A 27,453-nucleotide genomic window follows, 5' to 3' on the forward strand; every position below is an offset into this window, starting at 1 on the left:
TGTCACCGGGTCCAGATGCACACTGAGTTCATCAGTTTCTAAATGCGGTATTTAAATGCTTTTTGAGCTAAAGGATGACTGAGTCACGCGGTTCTACTTCACGCAATCAATAGACTGGCCCTGCCTATGTTAATAATGCAGGCTTGAGTGCTGAGAGCTGTAAAGCAGGTTTCGCCTGAGCAGATCTGAGATTTAAAATCTCTCAAAAGCGATTTAGCCGTTTAAGCTACAGTAACAATTATACAGAGTCGAATAAATGAAACCGAGAAGTCTAATTAAACAAGAATATAACTTACAGTGGTTGCTGCGTCAATAGGTAATGTTGTCACCGGGTCCAGATGCACACTGAGTTCATCAGTTTCTAAATGCGGTATTTAAATGCTTTTTGAGCTAAAGGATGACTGAGTCACGCGGTTCTACTTCACGCAATCAATAGACTGGCCCTGCCTATGTTAATAATGCAGGCTTGAGTGCTGAGAGCTGTAAAGCAGGTTTCGCCTGAGCAGATCTGAGATTTAAAATCTCTCAAAAGCGATTTAGCCGTTTAAGCTACAGTAACAATTATACAGAGTCGAATAAATGAAACCGAGAAGTCTAATTAAACAAGAATATAACTTACAGTTAGGGCTGTGCGATTATGGCAAAAATCATAATCACGATTATTTGGTCAATAATTGATATCACGATTATTTTGACGATTATTCATTGACCATTTATTGAACTTTAAAACAAATAATATTTTACCAATAAACAAGATCAACAAATATGTTGAAGCGCTCTTCCAAAACCATACTAAACATATATTAATATGATAAATAAAAATAAATTAGACCAAAATAAATGAAATCAAATATGTTGCAGTGCACTGTCACAACCTACTGAACACTCCTTAACATATAGCCAACATTTTGGTAAAACATATTCAACATATTCCACTCAGTTAAACGTTGAAGGCTGGCCAACCGTCATGGTCCAGAAGTAACAGGAAATAAATGTTGAACTACAATTTAAGACCAAATAAAAATGTTTAGGCCACCATGGCAAATGCTGGTAGGGCTGCTCATGTCATCTCTTAAAGATTTTTTGCAAGAAACACCAGCCTGTTTACATGGTCTGGTTTCAGAGATGAGCGCAGGCAGGTGACAATATTGCCACCTGTACTGAAGACCCTCTCTGAAGAGGAACTTGTGGCAGTGCTGCCACATATGACACAGGAAAAAAAGAAAAGACTCTGAAGAACCCTTCCTTTGCCATTATATAAAAATAGTGTTGCTACAAAAGTATAAATTAGGCTTACTAATAAGACAACTCAGATCTGAAGCTACACAGTAATCTGCTGCAACAGTGCAATAAAAAAGACAACATTAATAGAATCAAACCCATTTTTTGTTGCATTTTATTAGAGTATAAAAATAAATGCCTTTAAAATAGGATGCAAGCAACACTAGTTTCTGAACTGATAGACTATAATCAATTTAAACAGAACAGATCTTAATGTTTGCATTCTTATACCATTTTGTACAATAATTATCATGAATAAATTCAAACAAACTAAAACTTACAGCAGATTAATAACGGTATCTAAATTGAGTTTTTATTATATCAAAAACCTGTTGAAATGCTGCTGTTATTTTTACTGTTCCACAAAAGCGCGTCGCAGCCTCCAGGAAAGCTTCTTTCATAACTTCGCCGTCTTCGAAAGACTTCATGTGTTTCGCAAGAACGTGCCTGACACGATAAGATGCTCTGGTAGCAGCCTTGCTCTTGTTGTTGGGCCTGGTGAAAATGGACTGCTGTGCATTTAGCTGTCCTTTCAGGCCCCTCCCCTTTTGGAGCGTAGGACAGAATTAGGAGGGAATTCCGTCTCGTAGCGTTTGTGCACTGTTTTGAAATGCCGCTCCTAAATTACCCTTCTTCGATAAAGCCACACTCGCATTGCAGATCAGACAGATGGACTTTGAATTGGAATAGATACAAAAATAATGATCCTCCCACTCGGAGTGAAAATTATATATTTTGGGCTTTTTTGCTTCTGCCATAATTGCGGTCTTGTGTGTGTGCGGACTGTCACTCCTGTTGACCATCCATGCTGTTGACACGGACAAAGTCAGCGAACTAGTGCACTGCTCACCAGCCACGCCCGGACACATGGGGTGAGGCCGGCCAATCACAAAGCTTTGATGCGTTCAAGTGCATTATTCTGGCACGGGAACATTATGTTACAGGACATTAACGATAAAACAGAATATTGTTGTTCTATTTTTAGACACATCTCGCGATCGACTGGGAATCTCCCCGCGACCCTTCTTTTTAACTAGTTGCTGCTCTTGTTCTGACATCTTCGCTTGCGCTGAACACTCACAACACATGTCACTCCCACGTGGCCGAGTGGGCTTTTAGGGAGGGGCGAAAGCGCACCCAGCAAAATAATCGTATTTTGTCAATTATGCTGTTTTCCTAATCGTCGCAAACCATAATCGTAATCGCGATTAAAATACGATTAATTGCACAGCCCTACTTACAGTGGTTGCTGCGTCAATAGGTAATGTTGTCACCGGGTCCAGATGCACACATTTACATAACAACCTTGAAATATACCCTTCATATTTCCTCTTATTATAAGCAATTTGAGCCTCCTGTCTTAAGGGATGAGCTGCCAACACAATAAATGAAACCCTACGGAGAACTGTGTGGTCCATCATTTACCTACATTTGATTGATTTCTCTAACTTATAACTTATGAGGCAATATACCTCTAGTGAGCGGCCCAGCCCTTTGTATATTTTTATGTATGTGGCCCTCTGTGAAAAAAGTTTGGACACCCCTGGGTAAAATCATTAGAATTGATCCTTTAGGCAACTTGAATATCTACACCCTACTTCACAGCAATCCTTCCAATAATATAAAATATATTTCATTAAAAAACAAAAAATGGTGATACATTGTTAAAAAACAGGGAATGCCAAAGTCAAGATTTATCATCTGGGGATCAAGAATATTTGTACAAAATGTCATTGCTACCCAACCAGTAGTAGTGTAGGTATTTCCGTATGGACCAGGGTGGTGGTGCGTCTGACCGGCATTGCCAAACTTAAAGCCAAAGCACTGGCATTGCTAAAAAGGATAATCTGGTATTGAAGAAATTCAAGTATGATTTCTGTCAAAATGCAACTCAGCACCATGAACATCAGAAAGGCAGCAGCCAAATTCAGAAAAGTGTATATTACTGTATATCAACAGTATTCTTGCACTTGGAAGTACATCCATCATTTTTTAACAGTAACCCTAAAGCTAGATCGCTTATTTGAAAGGGACGGGTCTCCAATAAACAGCTGACAACCGTTAATTATCAGACAAGGTCTAGTTTAGGGAACCAATCAAATTGTCCTCCAAGGCAAAGTCATCACCTTCAACACCAAAGAAAGACTCAACCACTAAGAATGTGTTCACTGTCAGTGCAATACACATTTCTTCTCAACGGAGACCCCACCGCAACAATGTCCAAACATTAATCGTATATAAACACATGTTGAGAGCAGCGAAGCCATGCCAAATCCTTGTCAGATGTATGAATGTCAGATTTACAAACACTATAACTCAGTGAGACATTTGCAATCAGACATGATTATAATTCATCATCTGAGCAAACGGTATTATATGCAGCAGTAAAAATACAGTTGCCTACAAAATGATAGTAGACAAGTGGGAACACGAAGATGTTACCTACTAGTTTGTCTGCTGTCACACTTTCAGCTCAGCATCCTATCCATATCTGTCCCCTTTTATAGTCTCTGCAACAGTCGACGTTCTGGACACAAAGACGGATTGCCAGTATGATCTGAAATTGTATATTTTGGGGGCGGAGAATGTCCTGCTAAATTTCAATTGCAAAGATATAATCCCCGTTGAACGAAGTACGGAGGAGAGGAGGGGGAAGGGTGTTCCAATGTTATAGTCTTTACAAATCCTCTTTTCAATCCTTGAGTCATTCTTAGTATGAACATTGTTCGGTAACGTCACTTGGTCACCAGGTGGGAAAATGTCTCTTTTATAATCATAACTAAAGGTTTAAAGATTTAAATCACTAAAGGGATCAGACCCTTTTAAGGTTTGATAGGGTTTTGTAAATCTGTCACGCAAAACCTGGTGGGTGAAATTAAGAGGAATTCAAGCTATGATACAGGCTGGTTAGCATTGTTTGGGACAACACTTTTGGCTATGCTAATCCTGAGCTTCCAAATAATATATATGTATAAAGCAATTTAAGCCTAGTCACATGTTAGAAGCAGAAAAATAATAAGGATGATTGTTGTCCTCTCCAGCAATGAAATCTGGATATTAAACCTTTGTTTATGGGTAGGTCAGATGGAGGCACTGAAATAATGAAGCAACAGCATGTGTCCTGTGAGGAGGGCGGCGCTGAGGAGTATTAGCTGCAAGGATATACTCAGGGACCTGAAACTCTCTCTTCCTTTCCCAACAGACAGATTAGTTTCCTGCTCCAGGATATGTCAGAGAGGTCTCAAGACAAAATGTAGCTGGCTTCTAGACACCAGCTGGGCTGGGCTGGTGGCTCTGTTCAACTGAGGAAAACTGAAACTATTTACAACCTTGTAGGGCTTAATTCAACTCTTTAGTTTCTAATGTTTTGCCTGAAAAGTGCTTACCCAAGTACAGTTTATAGGTACACAGGAAACAGATGCTGATTAGAGTATCAGAGCAACAGCCAGGAGAGGAACAACTGGCTATAGATACGCTTGATTACATCATATTACAGCTTAGCATCCTTAATAAAACACAGCAAAGCCAGCAGGTTCAGATTGTTTGGTCAAGGCGCTTACAGTAAATCCTGGCTTTTGTAGAAACATGACACAGGTATAGCTGGTCTGCCAGTGATCTGCAGACCAGAAGGCATTCCCCTTTGAAGTGAGGCCTGGTCGCTAAGAGACAGCTTAGAAAACACATGTTGATCATGAGAGCTGAAGGTAGCAGGACTTCAAAGTGAGTCCAGCTCAGAGCTAAGAAACAAGGAAGTAACTCCAGCTGGTTTGGAAGTGATGTCGTAGCATGGGCCAGATGCAGGCGCAAGACAGAACATCTCCCAGAGAGACTTTTACAGAGGAGCAGACTGGATAAACATCAGGGTCCTCAATGTAAACACCCTTGTAATCCATCAGATGTAGATGGTGACCTATGCAGTGTGTGATTAACATCACAATCAGTCTCCACGTACAGAAATGTACTTACTTATCTTCTTCTTCTTCATGGTTCCCAGGAAAATGGGCAGTCGATAGAATGAGTTAATCTCCCTGAAGAGCAAGCTTTAATTACTGTAAATGAGCCCAAGATGATGAAGATGAAGGAACACGTACCATCAGAGCAGAACACGAAGAACTATCTCAGTGCTTGCTTAAATGCTGTTGACACAGGCTCACTAGCCAATCGCTGATGTCGATTCAGGACATCAAACAGATGCACGTGGTCTAACTCTATACCTTCCCCCTCCCTTGCAATCTGCCTGATCTAAAGCTCGACATTACAGTAATGTTCAATAGCTGTGATATAAATCAACATGAGATTATAAATGTGGTTTGACAGACTGCATGTCATCTTTATGTACTTATTTAGCATATTGGTTACAGCGATTAATAAGTCGGATGTTTCTTTTAGCAATTTAAATTATTGAATTAATACATCAGGATTATGAATCTAACTTAAACCAAAGCATGCAATCATGTTGCCAATAGATTTATAATTTCAGTAATATTCCAAGCAAAAATAGTGGGAAACATTCTCTGTTGCGGATACAAGCGGCCGAGATGGGTTTTCTCCGCAGGGTGGCCGGTGTCTCCCTTAGGGATAAAGTTCGGTCATCAGGGAGGGACTCGGAGTTGAGCCGCTCCTCCTTCGCGTCGAAAGGAGCCAGTTGAGGTGGTTCGGGCACCTAGTTAGGATGCCACCTGGGCGCCTCCCTAGGGAGGTGTTCCAGGCACGTCCAGCTGGGAAGAGACCAAGGGGTAGACCTAGGACCAGGTGGAGGGATTATATCTCTTCGCTGGCCTGGGAGCGCCTTGGGATCCCCCAGTCAGAGCTGGTTGATGTCGCCAGGGAAAAGAAAGTTTGGGGCTCTCTGCTGGAACTGCTACCCCCGCGACCCGACCACGGATAAGCGGGAGAAGATGGATGGATGGACATTCTCTGTTTGCACTTTCTGCTGCATGGATACGTCATATATTTTATTTACTGAATATCGATGATGTTGGACTCTAGGTTTAACAAAACAAGACAATTGAAGACGCCAAATGGGCTCTTGGGAGCTATGATGGGCAGTTTCACCGTTTGTTTGCGTCTTATAGATTTTATGAATCAATGAATTAAACAAATTAATGAGAAAAGGAGAATTGTTCAATTGTTGGTTTTAGGCCTAAATGCAATGTTTTATATCATTAAAGACTGTTGGATACTACAAGAAAACTAGGAAAGCTTTTACAGCATACAAACTAATAGTGGGATTCTCGTTTAAGTGCTGTCAGTGGATACAAACTCGACTTTTGATTCGAGTTCATCTAGAGGTTACAGGCTATATTATAGTAGTATTATAATGAAAAGATAGAACATGTGTACTTTAAGAAGAAAAAGGCATCTGTGCTTGTGTGTGTGTGAATTTGTAACTGTGTCTCAGATGATTATTTCCAAGGGTTGATTGTTTGGTGTGAGCTTTGCAAAGGGATCGAGAAATAATCCTCACCCGTCATCCACCCGATCCTCCCCTCGCTCAGCAGAGGGAGATGAGGATGGTCAATGCAGCTTTACAATGATAATAGAGCTTGAAACAATATAAGAATTTCGTGAGGTTATCCTCGACAAAACTGTATTAGTAGTATGCAATATGTTGAAATTAATTCACTCTATATGTAAATATCAATAATGCAAATTAACACATTCTCTCTATCACACACACACATCTGGGGATCCATGCAGTTCAAAGAAGAGCGGCACCTAATGCCTTCAACATATGCACGACTGCCATCAAACACGTGTCTGGTGCATGGCTCTACCAGATCACTGCAGCAGGACAGTTCAACTGTGTGTATCAACCCTCTTAGTGAAGGTCAGAGTCAATCAGAAGTGGACTCTACTCAGTGCATCAGATGTTACTGGGAGGGTAAATGTGTGTCCTCACTTGGCATGCTTTAACGCCTCATTAGGTATTTGCTGCTTGCAGAAGATAAAATAACTCATTTGTTTTACTATTACAATCCTGTTGGTTATGTCATGGCCAAAACTATAGTTCTTCAAATTAAGTTAATTAAATCATCTGTCAGTCAATATTGTTTAAATAGTACAAATGGAGTTACGTTTGATAATCAGATTTCAAATTCAAACTGGATTGTTATTGTCAACCGTTTTTGTGTGAACAAATGTTTACCAAGGCCCTTCTTAGCAAAGACTGGTGTGATTTAAATGAGTTATTTAATTATATTAATTATTGAGGGATTCCAAAAAAAACACTTCAACTTTGTGGAGCTCAATGTGGCATCTTGAAATGTTCTTTTATGTCTGTTCAACATTCAAAAACACAAAGTTAGTTATTTGCCAGTGATATTAAATAAAACAAATATTTTGACATTTAAATTATGACAATTAGCAATCAAATTACTTTCAGTTTATGAAATGTTGATTAACTCATGTTAATGTTCTGCACAGCAATAGAGATACAACTGCAGCCATGAACCTTAATGTCCAATGATATGAAACAATGAAAAGCAGCATTCATCACAATTTGAGACACACACAGATGTGTATGTGTGTGATGTAAGTATTTAAGATGGGGTGGACATGGATTGTGAGTAAGAGATAACATTTGTGAGCTTGTGTGATTTTACCCTGCATCTATCCACACATGTCATGCACACACACTCCCCCGCCCCCCTCCCGCTGACGATAATCTGAGTGTATTAATCTGTTGTTTGAACTCCTTAAGCACAGACTGTCTATCACATCTGCTCTCTTCACCCTCACAAAGCTCTGCTATTTATAAACGTTTGCCTTCGTCCTCTCACTTCCTTTCTTTTCTTTTTGATCTGTTGCTGCAATTTCACCATTGCTTTTCTCTACAGCAGGACTGAATTTCACACAGCTCATTTCCTCCGTACAGTAAATCCATCTTCTCATTTGGCCAAAAGACGCCTTGGAAAATCCTCAAGGCAGACAGCATGCTCAAACAATGCAGATAACTGTTAATATATGACTGCCCACCACATGTTCACACATCTGATTTAAGAGGTGACAGTTAACTTTTCAAAACCAACAATAGTTTAACTCTCACGGAAATTACTACCAGAAAAAACACAATAATAACGACTGATCACAATGAAAAAGAGCCTGAGACTAAAGAATCTGACAGTGCTGTCATAGGCGATCATCATCTTTCAGCTTTAAATTAAATTAATGGGAGCATATGGGGGGGGGGGGCAACCAGAAGGCAAACAGCCTTACCTGCTGTGTGTCGCTGTCTCCCATCCGACGAGAGCGAGGCATCGGGAGAGACACACAGACGAGAGGAGGGATGTGGAGATGAAGATGGGACGGTAGGCAAAGTCAAAGTCTTTGCGTCATCTGAGGAAATTTGCAGATTATTACAACAGCTTGGTCTTCTGAGCCCCCCCAACCCCATCTCACCCTTGCTCTCCTCCCTCCCTTCCTTCATTTTCCCTCATTTACTAGCATGCTCTCCATCCCAGGTCTCAGTTTATTTAATTATTTATACTGTTTGTGCTCACTGATATTCGGGCAGGAAGAAAGATACGAATACTAGTCTCAATTGATTTCAGAAATGTATTCCTATGTAAAAAAGTATCACATAAACCGGGGAGGGTGGGAGTTTGGGACATATTGGATGGTGTTGATGGTGGGGTCGTGATCAAACTCCCTTCCACAGGAGGGCGCTATGACTGCACTGAGTGGAGAAGTGTGCACAGTAGCCTCTCTGAGGGATCTTTTGACAGATATCAGTGTCAGTCAGAGAGGCCAGAATTGAGGCCCATGGTACATACTGTACTTACATGGATCAAGCTTTTTCCATGAACCATGACATATCAGTAAACAGAATCAGAAATACATTCACACATTAACTGTCTGTACTCTGTGCAGGAATGCCAGCCTATGATTGGGCTTTATGAGGAGGCCAGGATTGATTTATGAGCGTCACTTCTCAACTGTCAAATACGAAGTTATATAACGACGTGACTTTACAGACATCCGACAGTCTGACACTGCTGAGACCTTTCAATCCCAACTTGAAACTCAGCTTTTTAACTTTTAGTGAGGTTATTATATGTTTTCATCACTTCAGGCTTTGCCCCCGTTTGGTCTGAATCAATCTACTAAGCCTCATTCTTGTGGTCCATGTTTGTCCAGTTAATGTTCGGTTGGTTCAACATTACAGATGTTTGGATCCGGACTTTACCCTAAATGAGAATCAGCCTCCCCAATTTCCTTTTTCTCTCTCTCTGTAACTTGTGTTGGGCATTCTATACACACACATAAAATGCATACCTGTCGGCCCTGGAAAAGAGATCCTTCCTCTGGTGCTCTTCCTGTACGTTTTTTTTCTTAGGGGGACTTTCCTCATCCGAAGCGAGCAACAGTGGAGGTTGTATGAAGCACCAATCACCTTGAGGCAAATTGGTTATGTAAATACAAATCACTTAACACGACATAAAACACTCCTTGTTAAGATATGAGCCTGAAAACCCTCTCCCTTACTGACATTAATAATAATAATAATAATAATAAATGATATTTATATAGCGCCTTTCAAGGGACCCAAGGTCGCTGTACATGATGGACAAACAAAACAAACAGACAATCAACGGGCAAACCAAATAAATAAATAAAGGAAGCCGGGGGACCAGAAAAGGGCTAGGGTCCGAAGGCCAGGGTGAACAGGTGTGTTTTTAATGATGATTTGAAGATGTCCAGGAAGGCAGCATTACGGATCTCGGCAGGAAGTGCATTCCAGAGGGTGGGGGGCCGCAACACTGAATGCCCTGTCACCAACAGTTCGGAGGCGAGAGCGGGGGATGGAGAGCAGGCCCGTGTCTAAATGGAGGGACTTGTACATGAGGATGAGTGTTTTGTATTGAATCCGGGACTTGACCGGCAGCCAATGTAGGTGGATGAGGGTGGGGGTGATATGGTGCCATGGCTTGGTGTGGGTGAGACATTGCATAAGTGCTTGATATAAGGCTACACCTGGAATGATAAAAACTCTACTCTCATACTTTGGCTATTCAAATTTGAGTTACAGAGAATACAGACAATGCATTTCCCAAACATATGGGTCAGGAAAATATAACAATAACAGCACACTGCTAGACCGCTTTGGGAAACAAAAGGCAGCATTTTTAATGTCTTAATGACTCCTTTGAGATACCTGAACCTACTTTTGAATGCATTTAATTGTGTTTTAATTATTTGTTCAAGCTTAAAACACTGATGGATTGGTGTACTGAAAGAAAAGTGTTGCCATTTAGTAATTGGGTTTAGTAACAAGCACCTCACTAACAAACATACATGCACGCATACCTAAAATTCAAACCACCATGCACATGCAAAGCAACACACTGTAACACACACACACAGTCCCACAGGGGTGACAGATGGAGAGGGGCAGGACGTGAACAGGGGCTTGTACAATTGGGCTGGTGCCTCCATTGTGCAGTAGGTGCACTGTAAGTCTATCCTCTACTAATTGCCAGAGCAGTTCAAACACAAAGTCTGCCTCTGAAATCCAATCCTGCGGGGTGTTGTACAGTGACTAAAGTTTACAATGTGTAACGTTTTTCCTCTGGAAATAAAAGGGACAAAACATGGCTTATGAAAGAAGGGGGTGAGGGGATGCGGAGGAGGTCGGTGGGGTGGATAAGTGCAAAAACTCAAAACAGAGGGAGGTGTGGATTGCGTTGCCGAGAAGGAAGACGTAACTGTAAATAGATCATTCACTATCTAGGCTGAATGTCTAATCCAGGGACATCCAGACTGCAGGGGCTCTGTGGCAAGTGAATGAAAGTGTAGCCGCTGTAGGTGGATGGAGTCCTGTAACGAGACACTGAAGGGGACAGATAAGGAGGCGAGGACGAGTGATTGAGAGGTGATCTGTGGAGGGAGAGAGCGAGGTGCTGTAAGAGGAGAGGGATCGGCGGGGCAGATGATGTAAACAAGACGAGCAGAGTGTGTGTGCGCATGGCGACGGCTGCATGGCAGTGTCTGAAGCTGCTTTTATAAACTGACAATGACCCAGCTTCTGAACCAACAGCGCACGTAGCAGAAAATCTAAACAGACAGGCCCGGAAAGGGGCAGACTGCCAGGTAATGCAATGCAACGCCAGTCTGCATTTTGCACCCATTCTAACCTGTTTCTCATTAAGCATTAAACTGAATTACCTAAATAAGTCCTCCATTCCACTAATGAGGGTTCGCAGCTCGAACCTCTCATATTCCCTCGCCCTCCCAATACGTTTCCCGAAGGTGAACATTCCTTGCACTAATTTCAGTTTTACGCAGAGAGACTTGAAGGCGCATGTGTTTTGTTTGTCGGAGCAAACATGTGTGCGTATCTTCGGTGTTCATGTGTGTTTACGTGTGGTCTGGCTCCGAGCCGTGTCACTCATCCTCTATGACCTTTAGTAAACTTTGAAATTGAATTTGACCATGAATGTTTCTTTCTTTCTACAATCCTAAAACTGTGCCAAATATGTCCGTTAGACAGCAGCTTAAGCACTACAGCCGGGCATGTCTAAGCCAGACAGACAGACAGGAAGTGACACAATCATAAGTATGGCCCCCCCTTTGAATGACCTCACCTTTGACCCTTTACCTCTTTACCACCATGGTTGCCGACTGGGGCATTTCCAGGAGGCTTTGGCTAATTGGGTCAGATTGCACAGAGAGAAGCATTACGCCTGAAATTGGAAACATATGCAGCCATACCTCAGTGTGTTACAAATGGCAGTGCAACTCCTATTAAAGAGAGGTTTGAATATAGGGGGAAGGAGGACGATGAGGGAGTGGAGTGCATTAAAGGTGAATGATGGAAGGAGCGTTGAAAAAGATTGAAAAGGAAAAACAAATCAGACGCAGAGAATCCAAGGGTGTGAAGATGGAAGAGGAGATGATGCAGAACTGACATACTGGTACCATAGGGAGGTCGAGCATCTGTAATTGAGGTCTGACGTCTGACTCGCTGGCTCACTTGTGGACAGAGAGACTTTTAGCTCGCCCTGACAGCTCAGCTATTTGCAGTAATTGCCATAATAGCTACCTTCCAATTACGCTCAGATCTGAGTTTCAAACGAAGGAGGATGTCCAACGCGAAGCAACAAGTTGATGTGTGATGGCGCTGCGTGTGGGAAAACATTTCTCAGAGGAGCTGGAGGTAGTGAAAGTGACATTTGGAAATGAGAATAGGTCTGAAATTTCCAGATTCAACAAGGTGGATCATGAGCAGAAGATAATAAGTAGAAAATGAAACTAATATCCCAGCTATATGAGACACAGTGAGTGATGTTGCCTAAGGCAAGTTCTTCATGTAAAAGGCAGGTTGAGAAAAGGATCAGTTTTGTTATAGTCGGGCTTTAATAAAAGTCTGAAAAGCAGTTTGGGTCATGAAACATGTTTGTTGAAAAGAGAAATCCCAAAAGGAAAAAACGATAACCGCTGTAGACAATTGTGTTATTTCCTGGATTATGTTGTGACTTAAAGGCTTTTGGTGAGTCTGGGTTTAGAAAAAAAATAATGAGACACGTGACAGAATCATTCTGTACATTTTCACTGTTATGCGGATGATACTCAACTATATTTATCCATCAAGCCTGATGAAACCAATCATCTAAATAAAATTCAAGACTGCCTCAAAGACTTAAAAACGTGGATGACCTTACATTTTTTTATGTTAAACACGACCAAAACTGAAGTTAATGTACTCGGCCCAAAGAATCTACGAAACAAATTATCTAAAGATATACTAGTTATGGATGGCATTAATTTGGCCTCCAGTGAGACTGTAAGGAATCTTGGTGTTATATTTGATCAGGATTTATCCTTTAACGCCCACATAAAATCAATCTCAAGGACCGCCTACTTCCATCTACGTAACATTGCAAAAATTAGGCATATCTTGCCTCAAAACGATGCAGAGAAACTAGTCCATGCATTTGTTACTTCTAGGCTGGATTATTGTAACTCTTTATTATCAGGGAGTACCAAGAAGTCAGTCAAGTCGCTTCAGCTGATTCAAAATGCTGCAGCTCGTGTACTAACCAGAGTTAGGAAGAGGGACCACATTACTCCTGTTCTGGCTGCCTTACACTGGCTCCCTATAGAACACAGGATAGAATTTAAAATTCTTCTTCTCGCCTACAAAGCCCTTAATGGGCAGGCGCCATCTTACCTTAAATAACTCATTATACCCTACTGTCCTATTAGGGCATTGCGTTCCAAGAATGCAGGGTTGTTGGTTGTTCCTAGAGTCTCTAAAAGTACAATGGGAGCCAGAGCCTTTTCTTATCAAGCTCCACATTTGTGGAATCAGCTTCCAGTTTGTGTTCGGGCGGCAGACAGCCTATCCGTTTTTAAGAGTACGCTTAAGACCTTCCTTTTTGATAAAGCTTATAGTGATCAAATAAAATAATCTAATAAGAGTGCATTGACGTAGATACGTTGTGCCTCTTCACCTATACATTTTAGTTCTTACTCTTTCACTTAAATCCTAAAACTTTATCCAAACCTTTCCCCTCTCTGACCTCTCGAGGTTTATTAGAGGGTAACAGGTTGCAGAGAACGCCTAGCCCGGCCGGGGAGTGTGGAACGTAGTCACTGACCCACTCCTACCTCTGACAAATTCAGGTTCCAATGGGGACCTTTTTCCCTGTGTGTGCCTCTCCACCTCTGTTTCCTAATTCTTACTTGCTACCCTTTTCCCTCAACCTATCCTAAGGGAGTGCATGTATGTGGACACGTTAGTTTAGCTGCTATAGGCTTGGACTGTTGAGGGGGGCACCTTACTCCGTCTTTCTGGCTGTTTGTACCTGTGTACTCTCATGTTCCGATTAACCCAGTTTCCCCCAAATCTCTTTTTTGTGTCCATATATACGCCGGGATCCTGAGTCGAGGCTAATCATGTTGCTGTGGTCGTGTGTCCTGGAACCTCTATCCTGAGCACTGGATCTGAGTCCTGGACTTCGAGTCGTGGCTGAACCTGTCTCTGCGGTCATGCCAGACTCTCACCATACTACTTCCCTGATGGCTCCCACAAGATTGCTGACATCCTCGTGGATTCATCTTCTTATTATAGACACATGCATTTCCAAACATTTGGACTACCTATGTTGTAAATGTATTATCTTTTCGATTTACATACGGCATCTATTGCACGTCTGTCCGTCCTGGGAGAGGGATCCCTCCTCTGTTGCTCTCCCTGAGGTTTCTCCCATTTTCCCTTTAAACTGTGGGTTTTCTCTGGAAGTTTTTCCTTGTACGATGTGAGGGTCTAAGGACAGAGGGTGTCGTATTGTCATACTGATATTCTGTACACACTGTGAAGATCACTGAGACAAATGTAACCTTTGTGATATTGGGCTATATAAATAAACATTGATTGATTGACAATAAGAAAGAAAAACTGTGAAGGAACATTGAACTAACCTCTGTACATCATTGATTGTGGAATTGTTGCAGTTAGTTTTGTCTATGAGAGTGGAAGCAAGAGTGCAAAAAAACAACCTCTGCGTCACTGACTTTTCAATCGTCATCTTTGTTTGACCGCCAATCCTGTCCGCATCAAGCTAACAACTTTCTCTTGCTTTTTTTTTAGACTCCAACTCTCACTGATGCACCCTGAGGCAGAAATATCTAAGTACATAGAGGGCAAGTTCAGACAAAGTCAGAGATAGAGAGAATGGTGGGAGGGTTGCAAGGATTTAGAGTGACTGACACTAAATGCCAGGAAGGAGGAATGCTTGCGAGGGAGACACCAGGTAGTGTTTGTGTGTTAATGGTAACGATAATCTGGTGGAAGACTTTCTGAAATCTACACTGAGTGCTGCTGTACGATGGGCATGGTTAAGAGAAAAAGAAAAAATGCATATAGTGTGTGTGCTTGTGTAATCAGTCAATGGGTGCAAGTACATCAACACTCCCCTCTATTTGAGGGTATTGACAGTGTTAAATGTCTCCGTCCCTGAGTGAAGACTGCACTTTAGTCTGCCTCTATACAGAAGAGACCCGTTTTAGCGGCTTTGAGTTTGAAAAACCTCTTTTCATGATCCCCCTTCTCTTTCTGTGTCTCCTCTCTGGTCCCTATCTCTCCCATCCCCGGACTCTTTCATGAGCAGTCTCTCAGGGGCAGGGTTGTAATGTAACTCTCCCCTCTTTTGTCTCCATTCTTTTCCTTATCCTTTCATCTTTTTAAACATTCAGGGGGAAAAGGGTTTGGTGAGATGGAAACCACTACTTGGTAAAGGAAAGAAAGAGATAGCATGTGAGAGAGGGGGATGCGGGAGGAGGGGGATGCAGAGTCTCCCCCCTGCTCATCCCACAATTTATGGCCCTCCTTTTCAACAAGGCCATTCAAGGTGGGGAGGCTCTGTGGACGCGCTGTTCTCGCGGGTCAATAGCAATGAACCCTCGTCTGGTTTGTATGGGGACGACTTATCTGCTCAGAGGACCCGTTGAACTGTCTGTCGGCCTGCACGTCGTCCATAGACCTCCATTGTGTCTCCATAAGGCCTTCGCCGACTTTCCCCCAAAGACCTGTGAGTGGAGAGGGCAGCCAGTCACCGGCTCCTGTTTTTATCCTTTCAACTTTTACAGGAGTTCCAAAGCTGCCTCCATTCATCCAACATATACAGATAATGTGTTTATAACTTTAATTACACCAATTAATAGAAGTAGTTCACTGTAAACAAACATCAAAGCAAACTCAGCTAAAGTAAATAGATAGTATATATCCAATTAAAAAGAAGGAACATATACCAATGCATATTCTTGTACCAAGAGAACAAAACCATCTAATGAAATGTTTAAACGTAACAAACGTCAATACATATCGGTTTTGCAATACTATTAAAGATCTCCAGATTGGAAGCACACCAAAGAGTAATCACATATTTCTTTGCCAGAGGCGTCAATAAATAAATCCACTTTTTGGAAGAATAGTTTTCAGTTATCTTCACGATAAATAATGAAAATATCAATGTTGACATCTAAGTGAGAAACCACATAATCATAGGACTCTGATGTTGAAGGCAAATTCATTATACACAGTTTAAAAAAGTTTGCAGTATGTTAAAGGTGGGGTAGGTAATTTTGGAGAAACCGGCTCGAGTGCGCTAGAATTTGAAAATACACAACCGGAAAAAATCTGCCACTCCCTTACAGAGCCCCCCCTCCAACACACACGAACGCACACATGACCAATGAGGGCACGAGATAAGTTTGTGCACAGATGGAAGGCTGACAGGCAGGTTGGTCATCCTGTTATTTTAGCCGGGCCGGCTAAAATGATTGGTCGTGCTTTTTTACAGTACTACGGCTCCAGTACTCCACAGATGAATTTTATTAATGGATTTTTTGTCAAAGCACTTAAGATATTCATTGCTATCGGGATGTTAAGAGCATTCCATGGAATATAACAAAAAGTGTATCTCGAGCCGGTTTCTCAAACTTACATACCCCACCTTTAAGGTCATGAACATAATTCATAGAAGACCTAGCAGTGTTGTTTTACCTAGTTTCAAAAATAGTTTTTTCTTGGATGCAGTTTTTTAGAAGTCAATAAAATAAAACAACAGCTGGTTCTGTGAAGGTGGTCGAGGCTGGGAAGAGGGGGCCCCATGTCCAGCATTGCCTGTGGCCCCCAAATCAGCAAGACTACCCCTGTTAAAATGAATGCATGGATTAAGGATTTGCGCCTTTTTTTTTTAAAATAGTGCCATATATTGTTTTACTTTGGTAACTATTATATATTTTGTGAGCTGTATAAAATACTTAATACAGCAAATTAAGTTATCAACATCCAAAGATCCTGTCAGCAAAACACTCACCTGCCAAAGAGCAAGGCACATACCCAAGAGAAGGATCTGGTGCAAGCAAACAGGAAGCAATAAGAAAGCAGAGTCGGATAGCTGGTTCTGATTGAGCCAAATGTGATTATGTTGCAACCTGCATTTACAGAAGAGAAGTTTTTCGATTTGGGCCATCCATCTTCACTACAGATTGTTTGTAATAATTTGCACTGTTGCCAACCTATGATGAACCCGCTTTAGGTGGATCTGTGCCAACACAACACTGCTGGTAATTCCTCAAATGCTTTTCTTGATAACTATGGGGCGGGGATGAAAGTAAGAAAAGGCGGTGAACTAAAAACAGTCACGCACATGTGAAGTCTGAGTTAACTCACTCAATGTTTGGTTGTATGCATTTAATCTAGCTAGCATACAATTTGACTTTTGGCTAATATTGGACACGTAACGCTTGATTATACTGTTTAATAATATGCCTCCAAGAAGCGAGATTGAGACACATCTGCTTTTGCATAAATTACTCGTTGTAAAGTTGTAGATATGTTTTTAATATACTAACCTCCTGAGGAAAAAAACTTCAGTTTGTCTTTGCGCTTCCCAGGAGAAACCGGAGTCATTATCCGTGTCAAGCTAGCAGCAGACAAGAAGAAGTTGCGGCGGAAGTTGCTTTTTTATGTCTTCGGAATAAAAGCCTGATTACGAGTCAAATGCTCCATTACAATTCGGACATCTAAAAGTGGGTTTGACTTTGAAAGGGAAAACCGGAAGTTGTAATTCTAACTAAAGCTAGTTTAACTGTTTGTCCGACTTAACGCGTTTCAGGCGGAGTTCAGTTCATAAAAACATTTCGCCAACTTATTCACCTCTTCACTTCTTCGTTCACATATTTGAACAGGGAAACCTCTTCCCTGGTCTACTCTTGAGGAATAACAACTCATGGAATATCTAAACTTTGTGGCACGTTTACATTTTTGACACTTTTCTGGGCTCATTAACTAGTCTTTTCCCCCTGCAGTGGAAGCGCTCCCAGGACCGGAGACTTTTCTGGTTTCTAACTTTACTTTTCTTATCTTGTTCCCGTCGGATTTCTGGGGGGCACATGCGATGTCACGGACTAATAAAGAAGAGAGACATGTACGTCTTTAGCTATGTGGTTTCCATACGACGGTGTTTGTTGAATTTATTATTGTAAACCAGTTGAGCAACTGGCGACTGAACTCTATAATCAATGTGGTGTCAGCTGGAAGGACGCGGGGTCCGGATCTCACCTAAACGGTAAGTCTTTATTACACATTAGACCTCCATTAAACGTGTTTAAATACTACACACTGTGCACAATAACTCATTTGATGATTTGTATTTGTAAGGTGTTCAGTCAGTTGGGAACACAACTAGATACATAATGTTAGTAACTACAAATATATTTATTTAGGACAGTTTATTTTGTAATGTTTTTTTACTTATTTATCCATGCATGCACACATAACTTGATGGCTTTTTATTTGTATTTATTTTAAATATTTTCAATGAAATGTAATGTCTTTCATCTTTAATGCTCTTAGAACTATGTTCGTGTTATTCCTTGTACATGACTGATGCATTTTGAAGTGTCCCAATCCCATTTTATTTTACTTGGCAGCTTTTAAGTTGTAGCTTGTTTCACATTTTGTTTTTGTTGGCAGGCAGTCTGTCAGGAGAGGTTAGAACTATACAATGTCCCATCCCGATCTTCAGGTAGATCAAACACAGGTTATAATGAGAAACACACCTGATGTTGATGTATTAATTTAATATCTTCAAAATATTAGAGGCAAAAAATCTGTGCTTTTTTCGGGGAACAAGTTCAATGGAAATCATTTTGTCATAATACTATTATATTTAGTTTTTATTCAATAACTCTATGATGGCAAGCAAGCACTTTGAAGATGAAGACATTTGGCATGCTATATTATTGCACTACTGCATAAAGACACATGTTTTGTACCAAAGTAAAAGTGTCATCACTGTAGCAGCGTAGAATTACTCTGTAAAGAAAAGTCATGTATAATGGATACTTTTGACTAATGGTACTTTATTTTGATACATTTGTAATATGAAAGTTAACAGAATAGCCGAATTCAGAATAAATGATTGATGAATTACTGCGTTCATCACTTTACTGTTTCAATTTATAAAGGTGGGACTTATTTATTACTTTATAAACTTTATCTGTTGGGTAGCTTGTGAATTTCCCTTATGGGATCACTAAAGTTGTATCTTATTCTATAATATAACATCATAATGTGTTTGTCAAATATCTGAATCACAACAAGTGATATTTGTAGTGGAAAAAAAGTACATTATTTCCCTCTAAAATGTAGTATATAGTAGCAAACAACAGAAAAACTCAAGTACAAGCACCTTAAAATTGTACTGTAGTACGGTACTTGATTATATGTACTTCACAACTGTGCATCAGTCTATTGTCATGTTTTTAAAGGAGAATGAAAGATTTACAGGGAGAGAGATGAGGCGGATTGGTGTTTCATATGGTCTCAGGTTAGAGTGGAGGAGGCTGGATCTTTGCAGGCTGAGCGTGGTATGAAACAATCACAGACCTGGAATTAATGGGCTGTTTGCACAGTGGGACAGCAAGACATTGTAAACGAGCACATGTGATGCCAAGACTTTACTCTACCCTCACAGAGAGACACAGAGAGGGAGGGGAAACATTTACCTGCGTGTGTTTTTTCCACGTCCGACAGCCACTCCTGTTGTCACCGTTTCTGACAGTCACACTCAGGTGCATTTCAGACAGCTTAGTCAGACTGAAAGAATCTGCTGAAAATGTGCAAACTGTCTTCTAATCAGCCGGCCACCAAAGACATCTTCCACCCTGATGACTTCAAAGTAGGCAGGATTAGGTTAGGACGGGGCCTGGTCCTAACACTAACACAGAGTGCATTAACTCTGTCAGACGGACGTGTCTGACATTAGCCACGCATGAGGGGGGCATTACTTTGTTGACAGGCAAAAAGCACAGTAGCCACGGCCAGGTGTGGGGCTGCTTTATGGCATCTGTTTCCCGGTGAGGGTCTCACAGCCAGACGCCCTCTGTAAACCCCGCTGATTCCTCCTTGACTCATGCTGTCACATAGATTAAGCCCCTGTGGTTTACACTGACAGCACTCATAACAGTAGACAGGCCAATTTGCCAGGTGCCACATCTACTACAAAAACACTTTCCTTTATTGTTTTTTTCTGCATCTTCTTGTTTGTCTTTCATGTTTTGGAGAGTTAAAACTAGGTGGTTATATTCAAATGTTACTTGGTATGTCTGTAAACTTAAAGACCAAACAGTACAGTCAATATAAAGATTGTTAGTTGTATCACTATTAATATCATAACACCCTTGTGTATACAAAATTGTGATGCTTTACAATAAGTCAAAACAAGAATAACATCATAAATATAAAAATATACTTAATAGTGGTGCAGAGGGAGGGAAACACTGCATGTTTAAAGTCTAGTCAAAAAGCAAAGTGGAATAGATCCATCTCAAACTGTCACTTAAAAATGTCCTCTGAGGTCATCTCCCTGATATTCTTATGGGAATATTACAGTATTGCATGGTTTTCAAGAAAACGTTTTTTCTGAAGGACACCGACTGATCTGCATGAACATAAAGCCACATCGGAGAGAAGAAACAGGCCGTTTTCTTAATACACAGTGATAATCAATGCTAAATAATTCAGGGGGCCACTGAGGCTCCTGAAGGTGTCACAGAAAATAGTTTAGTTTGATTATTCATGGAGCCTTGCTTGGTGATGTCGTTGCTCTCTGTCTGCTTGTCTTCTTCCTGCTCCTGTGGTTTCAGGGTATTCTTCCTGTGCTCATTTGGAAGATGTTCAGGCTACGGAGATTAAGTGTGCAGTGTTGAGTGGGGTTTTATTTACTAAGTGAGGTTTTTTGATTTAGAGAGGCTGGGATTTCTGTGTGTGAGTGTGTGTTCGTCTGGGAGGGATTCAGAGTGCTTGCGTCTGATCCAGAGGGCGGGAGAACGTCGTGGACCCCGTCTAGCCTTGCAGGGAGTGCAAATGATGCGTGTCATTGTAGCAAATGGAGCATGGTGATAAAGTGCTGCTGCTGTTTCACAAAGGAACCACTTTAGAGACTGTGCCGGCCTTCTGTGTGGAAGGGAAAACCCTTAGGAAGCATATAGCTGTCCTGCAACAGAAGACAAACTCACACATTAACTGTAGGCCTGTCACAATCATTATGTTATTGATTTATCGTGCAAAATTATATGAACATGACCGCAATATTTTTTCCCATAACAGCGTATATCTAGAAAAACGTTATTGTCCAGCCGAGGCAGGAAAATTGTCTTTGGTATCATGATTATCCAAGCAAATATAAACCCCAAACTATGTACATTAACAGAACAATATCTCTCAATTGTACACAGGGTAAAACATCCCATAAGTCAGAAAATGTATCGGTCTTGTTCAACAGATTTTGCATTCGTATGCTTTACCAGCCTCGAGTCTTATATTAAAGTTAGCTGTAATTGTATCGATCGATAGATGGACATGACCTGGATCATTTTTGCTCGCCTCAATATCAACGTTTGTGTTTAAATTGGTATTTATTTACTAAGGCATAGCGGTGTGGAGAAAATCTAATATCACAATATATTTGATCAATCCCCTATTGTGACCATATTGTACGGTTGACTTTTGGTGCTCTCACAACGTTGTTACGCAATCAGATTTTGTTTCAATAATCCTCAGTAATGTGGAAATAATGACTAAATTGGTCACTAGCCAGTTAGACCAGACATCATTGGACTGTAATGCAGCGTGAAAACCAAGAAAAGACACATTTTGACTAACCTTACAATTTCCAAAATCTAAATATAACCAATATATTTCATTCACAATATCAATAATAATTTGTATATTACGACTATTGTTGACATAAGAATGCCATAAACATTTCAGCCAACATTATGCTACCATAAACAGCAGGGTTTTCTAAACATTCCTACGTTTTACAAATGTATTTCTCATAAAATAAAAATAATATCGCTCATATCGATCAGGTTATGTGTATTTATTTACACTGTTGCCAATGAAGTTGGAATACAATGTGTTATACCTCTCCTCATGAAATAATTGTGACAATGGGATTTATTCTTGATAGATAAAGAGTATATCTTCTCAAAACTTTATTGATCATCATTTCCAAAGAGATCACAGTGAAAATTAAATAGGAATAAAAAGAGGAATGTGTATGAAAACAAAAGTATTCCAACTTTATGAGCAACAGTGTGTGTACATATAAGCTATGGGTGTACAGGTGTGTATATATATGTATATCATTTTTATTTTATTCCATGGGGATTGTGCGAAAAAGCATTTCGATCTTTTTGAAGATTGACAATGAAGTTGACTTTGAATAGATTCTAGGACAATACAGCATCCAACAAATGTAATTACTGTGACAGTAAGTTTGAATATATCTTCTGTTCACCTTTGCTGTATGACTTCCAAGTTTAAGGGGTGTGTTAACAGCTTACTGTTCAAAGTAAGTGAGTATTTGGCAGGCCTGGTGCGGGGATCAGTAGCCAGAGAAAACAGGAAGCTACTGGCACTTTGATGGTATTTATCGTCAGCATGACAAGCAGGCACTTTGAGCACCCGTGGAGACTGCATGAATGATGTGTCGACCAAACCTTGTTGCTCCTCGGCGGCTGCATTGTGTCCGGGGTGTGGCCCTGCTGAATGCATGTCCTGTCACTAAAGAGGCTTTACTTTGATCACCTACGCACATGTTCGTGCACACTCACTGTTGGTCTAAGATATATCTATTCATTTCAGTCACTCAAAAGCAAACAAACAAACAGTAGCGATATCCACTCCTTCACGATTGTTTTCTGTTGCCTTTACATGTTTTCCTTCTCTCTCTTCTGCCCGAGGACACGGTGAAGGAGCCTCGCCAGTAAAGCTGCATCTCTGACATTCTGATCATTCTTCCTATTTTAACTCTTTCCAAGTGACCTCTTCCCTGCTTTTAAACAAACAACTAAACTGACGCTCACCTCGTCTGAGTGTGGTAACATGCAATGTACATGCCACATAGACGTGTGAATGAAATATTTTCTCAGTTAGTCACAGGTGAACCTCACTTTAAAGTACAAATGAGTCCCCTTTACCTGACTTATGATTCACGTTTCATGCAGGTGATGTCGGGCATGACAAACCACCTAAAGGTGTTTACATTTGGCTCACCATAGGGAGTGTTTTATTTGACTTTTGTACAGGTTTGTTGGTTAACAGTTATTATATTGACTTTTCAATGTGTCATCACTTAACATAGCCTAATGTGTGTGTGTGTGAGACGTAAATAACACACATTTGATAAAGTGTCATTCATTTTTTATTTAATTGCAAAGCTTTAGATTCTTAATATATTTGATTGTGTAAAATGTTTGTATTAAAATAATGTGGTGCAAGGCAAGGCAAGTTTATTTATATAGCACTTTTCAACACAAGGCAATTCAAAGTGCTTTACAAAAAATGAAAGAGATTAAGAAAATGGCATTTAAAATCAGTCATTAAAAAGAAAAGCTAATAAAATAAACATTAAAAGAAAAAGTACATGGATAAAAGTTACAGTGCAATCTAAGATATGAATAGTTCAATTAAAAGCAGCGACAAAAAGAAAACGTAATATAAATATTCTTGTTGGTTAATAACTACAGTAGGGCTGCAACTTATAATTATTTTTTCATTATCAGTTCATCTGCTGATTATTTAATTTTTAAACCAATTATTTGTTTGGTTTATGGAAAGTCAGATAACATTGAAAAGTGTCCAAGGCGACTATTGAGATTGAATTATAAGACAAAGAAAAAGCCGCACATGTTCACATTTGAGAAGCTGGAAGTTTAAAACGTTTTGAGTTTCTGACCGTGTTTTTGAGACTGTACATGTTGATTACTGTTGCATGACTTCAGCTCGAAGAGGATTTATTAAAAACATTCTGCAGTTTATATTGTTTACTTTACCAAATCAACTACGAATGTTTTTTGATAATAAGCTGCACATGGTTTGAAAAATGCAGCTTAAGGACAACAGTGATGCTTGCACATCAATTTTGGTAAACTCTTTCAATCGAATGCAGCAGATGTATTAAATCATGTTTGAGAATCATCTTTTCAAAGGAAAACTATCATCCCCACAGCCCGGGTATGAACAGGTAGAATACCTTAGGTTTACCTCAGCAGTACTGGGATGCTTTGGGTCTAATTTGTGTGTTTTCGTCAGAAGAATATCTGAGGTAAACCATGTTAAAGAGATTCCAAGATTCTTGGTTCCTAGGAAAAGCTTCAACAAAAAGAAAGGAAAGCCCCATGTCTTCAAAAGTTGAAAGGGGATTGTCTGGTTGTTGTCTCGGGTCGCATAGGTCTTTAAAATCCATTTCCTTTGGCTGTAAAGTTTCTGTCTTACATACCATGTTGTCAGCGTCTCAGTTTGAAGGTCAGATTACAGGGTTCAGGCTAACTTCATCTTCCCACATGATGAAGCAGAGGGCGACCTTGCGGTATTTGGTCCTATTTTTCCACAAGTTCTGCCAAGATTTTAAAGCCATACCTCAGCGGTTAAAGCACCAGGGTCATAAAGCAGTGGGCTGCCTGTAAAATCTCCCATTTTACATCCTAATTGAGGTACTTAAGCTGACTGTATATGCCACAGTTGGTATTGTATAAAATAACATTGTCTCTCTCTTTCTATCTCTCTCTCCTGTCTATCAACTCTGTGTTTTTAGCTGATACGTCTTGGGAGTGATGCACTGGCTTCCCCTGGTTGCCATGGTGATTGCCTCGGCCCTGCCCTTTCCTCATAACCCCATGTCCAGGATTGCCGCCGCAACGAAAAACAACCGTCATGACCAGGCTTCTCGCCTCGCAGCTCCCCCTGTGGACTACAACTTCCATGAAAATGTCTCACAAGCGGACTACAACATGGCTGCTGCTCTAAGCCAACATACCAACAGACAAAACCTCCAAAACCGTAGGGATTATGTGAAATCCTCCGCAGATGAAGAGACTTCCACGTTCAAAGTGGAGCATCAAGAAACCTACGTATCGATTAGCAACTCAGGCAGCGATCACAAAAGCAGTGGGGATGTTCCCAAAGAAGGAGGACCACTCAGGACCGAGGATAACTCTCTACCAAAGGACTACAAAGCTGATAGCAGCAACAGCAGGCAGGACTCCTCCAGGTTTGTGGACAAGACTGACAATATTCAGGACTCTACAGAACGGTTGTCGCTGGTTACTACAGCAGAAACCCATAAGGCCGTCAGTCCTGCTGCTAATCTACAGGATCAAAGAGGACCAGAACCAACTGTTCCCTCGGAGAAGCTGAGAGATGCACCTACAATCAGTACAGGAGGCTTGAACCTGGACGCAGAGCTGGGTCTGGGGATGGACAATATCTTAGATGGAGACGGGATGTTTCTGGACGCACACCCGCGAGTCCTGTTCTCCCCCTCCATGTCGCCTCCAGAACACCCCCCTCTCCTGCTCATGTTGGAGACCGGCCTGCTGGAGGAGGACAGGGACAGAGAAGAGCAGGAGGACGTGGACGGACACATCGAGGGTCATGGGGACCGGGCGATTGACAGGAGCACCCCTCCGAGTTGGGCAGATTCTTCCAGAGTTACCGAGGTTGACCGTTCTGTTAAAAGGGATAAACGCTCACACTCAATGGACAGAAGGCGAGGAGAAAAATCTGTGTGCGAGGCAGAGAGTGTTTGGGTTAATGACAAGAAAACTGCCATCGACACCCATGGTCGTTTAGTCTCCGTCTTGCAGGAGATCCAGACCCAGACTGGACCACTCAAACAGTACTTCTACGAGACCCGTTGTCGCGAGGCAGAGCAGTCCAGCAACAACGGCAGGTCGAATGCCGGCGTGGCACCAGTGTCAGTCGATACGGGCGAAGCCAGGCACGGCTGCTTTGGCGTGGATAGAAAAGCGTGGGTCAGTGAGTGCAAAGTCAAGCAGTCGTTCGTCAGAGCGCTCACCAAAGATGCTAACAACAGAATCGGATGGAGGTGGATCCGCATTGACTCGTCTTGCGTCTGTGTGCTGCTGGCCAGAGTCACGGAGGTTCCCAGGATTAAGAGGAGGAAGGGGAGAGGCTGAGAGTGGGGGGGGGGGAGTAAAAAGTGACACAAGGCAGAGTAGCTGTGAGACATCCTTTTGGGTTCATTTCCCTTAACATGATGGATTTCTCCTTCCCTCCACCACAACTTCACAAGACTTTTCAAAAAAACAAGAAGACCTCAATACTAGACCTTAGGGAAATGTTTCCTATATATATAGAGAGAGATTTTACTTTAAAAAGTACTGTTTTTGTACGATTTTTATCTTTCATAATCTAAGTTATTTTTGATTAGTATGTAAGCATGTGTATGTCTTTGATATTAATATATTCCTTTATATTTGTGTACACTATGACACCAGTATACCTTTATATATGAAGCTATGTATATCTGTGTGTATTTATAGAAAAACTTCTTGGAGTGGTAGTCTCTCCAGTGTCTGATGATAATTCCAGCCTCTGGGCCGCCCGGGTAGAGAGAGAGGAGCGCCACCTACTGAGGCTCCATTTTACTGCTCCCATATGGATTACCATGATTGTGATACAGAAACGACAGCCTCTGCAAACATAAGCATGGTTTTATACAATGTTTTATGGCAGGAAACATCTCGGTGTGGAACTTGTTCAATGTGGTACATGAATGTAAAACCATGTGGTTTGTGAATTATCTGACACCAGGACAAGCTCATTTTAACATCTGCTGGTTTGTTCAGCTTGCCTGCCAAATGTGGTAATAAAGGATCTTTGTACTCAGCCGTTTATTGTCCAACAATGTAACTGATATGCAGATTTGAATTCTCAAAGCACTCTGGCGCAAAATATCAAAAGATATTGAGTAATAAATGTCAGTTATTTTACTGTTGTTATCCGACAATACCAGGCAGCTTTACAAATGACAGTAAAAGTATTCTGAGCTGTTACTCATGTCAAAGTAGCAAATCCATAATTTAGCTCAATTACACGTAAAAGTAATGTATATTTCGTCTGCAAATTCTAATGATTAGTCTTTATTAAACAAGGGCAATACATAAACAAACACACATCTCATAAAGAGATGAAACTATTTATGTCGGATTTAGCTATTAGCTCATTTCCATCTGCAGTAAAAATAAATATAATGTTGTAAAAATAAATGTATAAAGTACAATATTTGCCTCACAAATGTGAAAATGTGAAAAGTCAAAAAAGGTATCTATAATTGAGTAAATAACTGG

The 27,453-nt window shown here is 40.9% G+C and overlaps 2 protein-coding genes across 3 annotated transcripts in view; one reads left to right on the top strand and one right to left on the bottom strand.

Annotated features, from left to right (window-relative positions):
- The window catches only part of LOC117548400 (excitatory amino acid transporter 2-like), a 35,475-nt gene extending 25,581 nt beyond the window's left edge, over positions 1-9,894 (bottom strand). For both annotated transcript variants that reach the window (XM_034219675.1, XM_034219676.1), the window contains exons 1-2: positions 9,559-9,894; positions 8,500-8,619 (exon numbers count right to left, since the gene is read on the bottom strand). In XM_034219675.1, the coding sequence (XP_034075566.1) occupies positions 8,500-8,619; positions 9,559-9,634 (196 nt within the window). In that variant the 5' untranslated portion in view covers positions 9,635-9,894. The remainder of the gene's footprint in view (positions 1-8,499; positions 8,620-9,558) is intronic.
- A 7,993-nt stretch (positions 9,895-17,887) lies between these two features.
- LOC117548405 lies at positions 17,888-26,992 on the top strand. The gene is made up of 2 exons (XM_034219686.1): positions 17,888-18,359; positions 24,897-26,992. The coding sequence occupies exon 2, from the start codon at positions 24,916-24,918 to the stop codon at positions 26,278-26,280; it is 1,365 nt and encodes a 454-aa protein (XP_034075577.1). The 5' UTR covers positions 17,888-18,359; positions 24,897-24,915; the 3' UTR covers positions 26,281-26,992.
- The last annotated feature ends 461 nt before the right edge of the window (positions 26,993-27,453 follow it).

Source organism: Gymnodraco acuticeps, unplaced genomic scaffold (genome assembly GCF_902827175.1).
Source record: "Gymnodraco acuticeps unplaced genomic scaffold, fGymAcu1.1, whole genome shotgun sequence".
NCBI lineage: Eukaryota > Metazoa > Chordata > Actinopteri > Perciformes > Bathydraconidae > Gymnodraco > Gymnodraco acuticeps.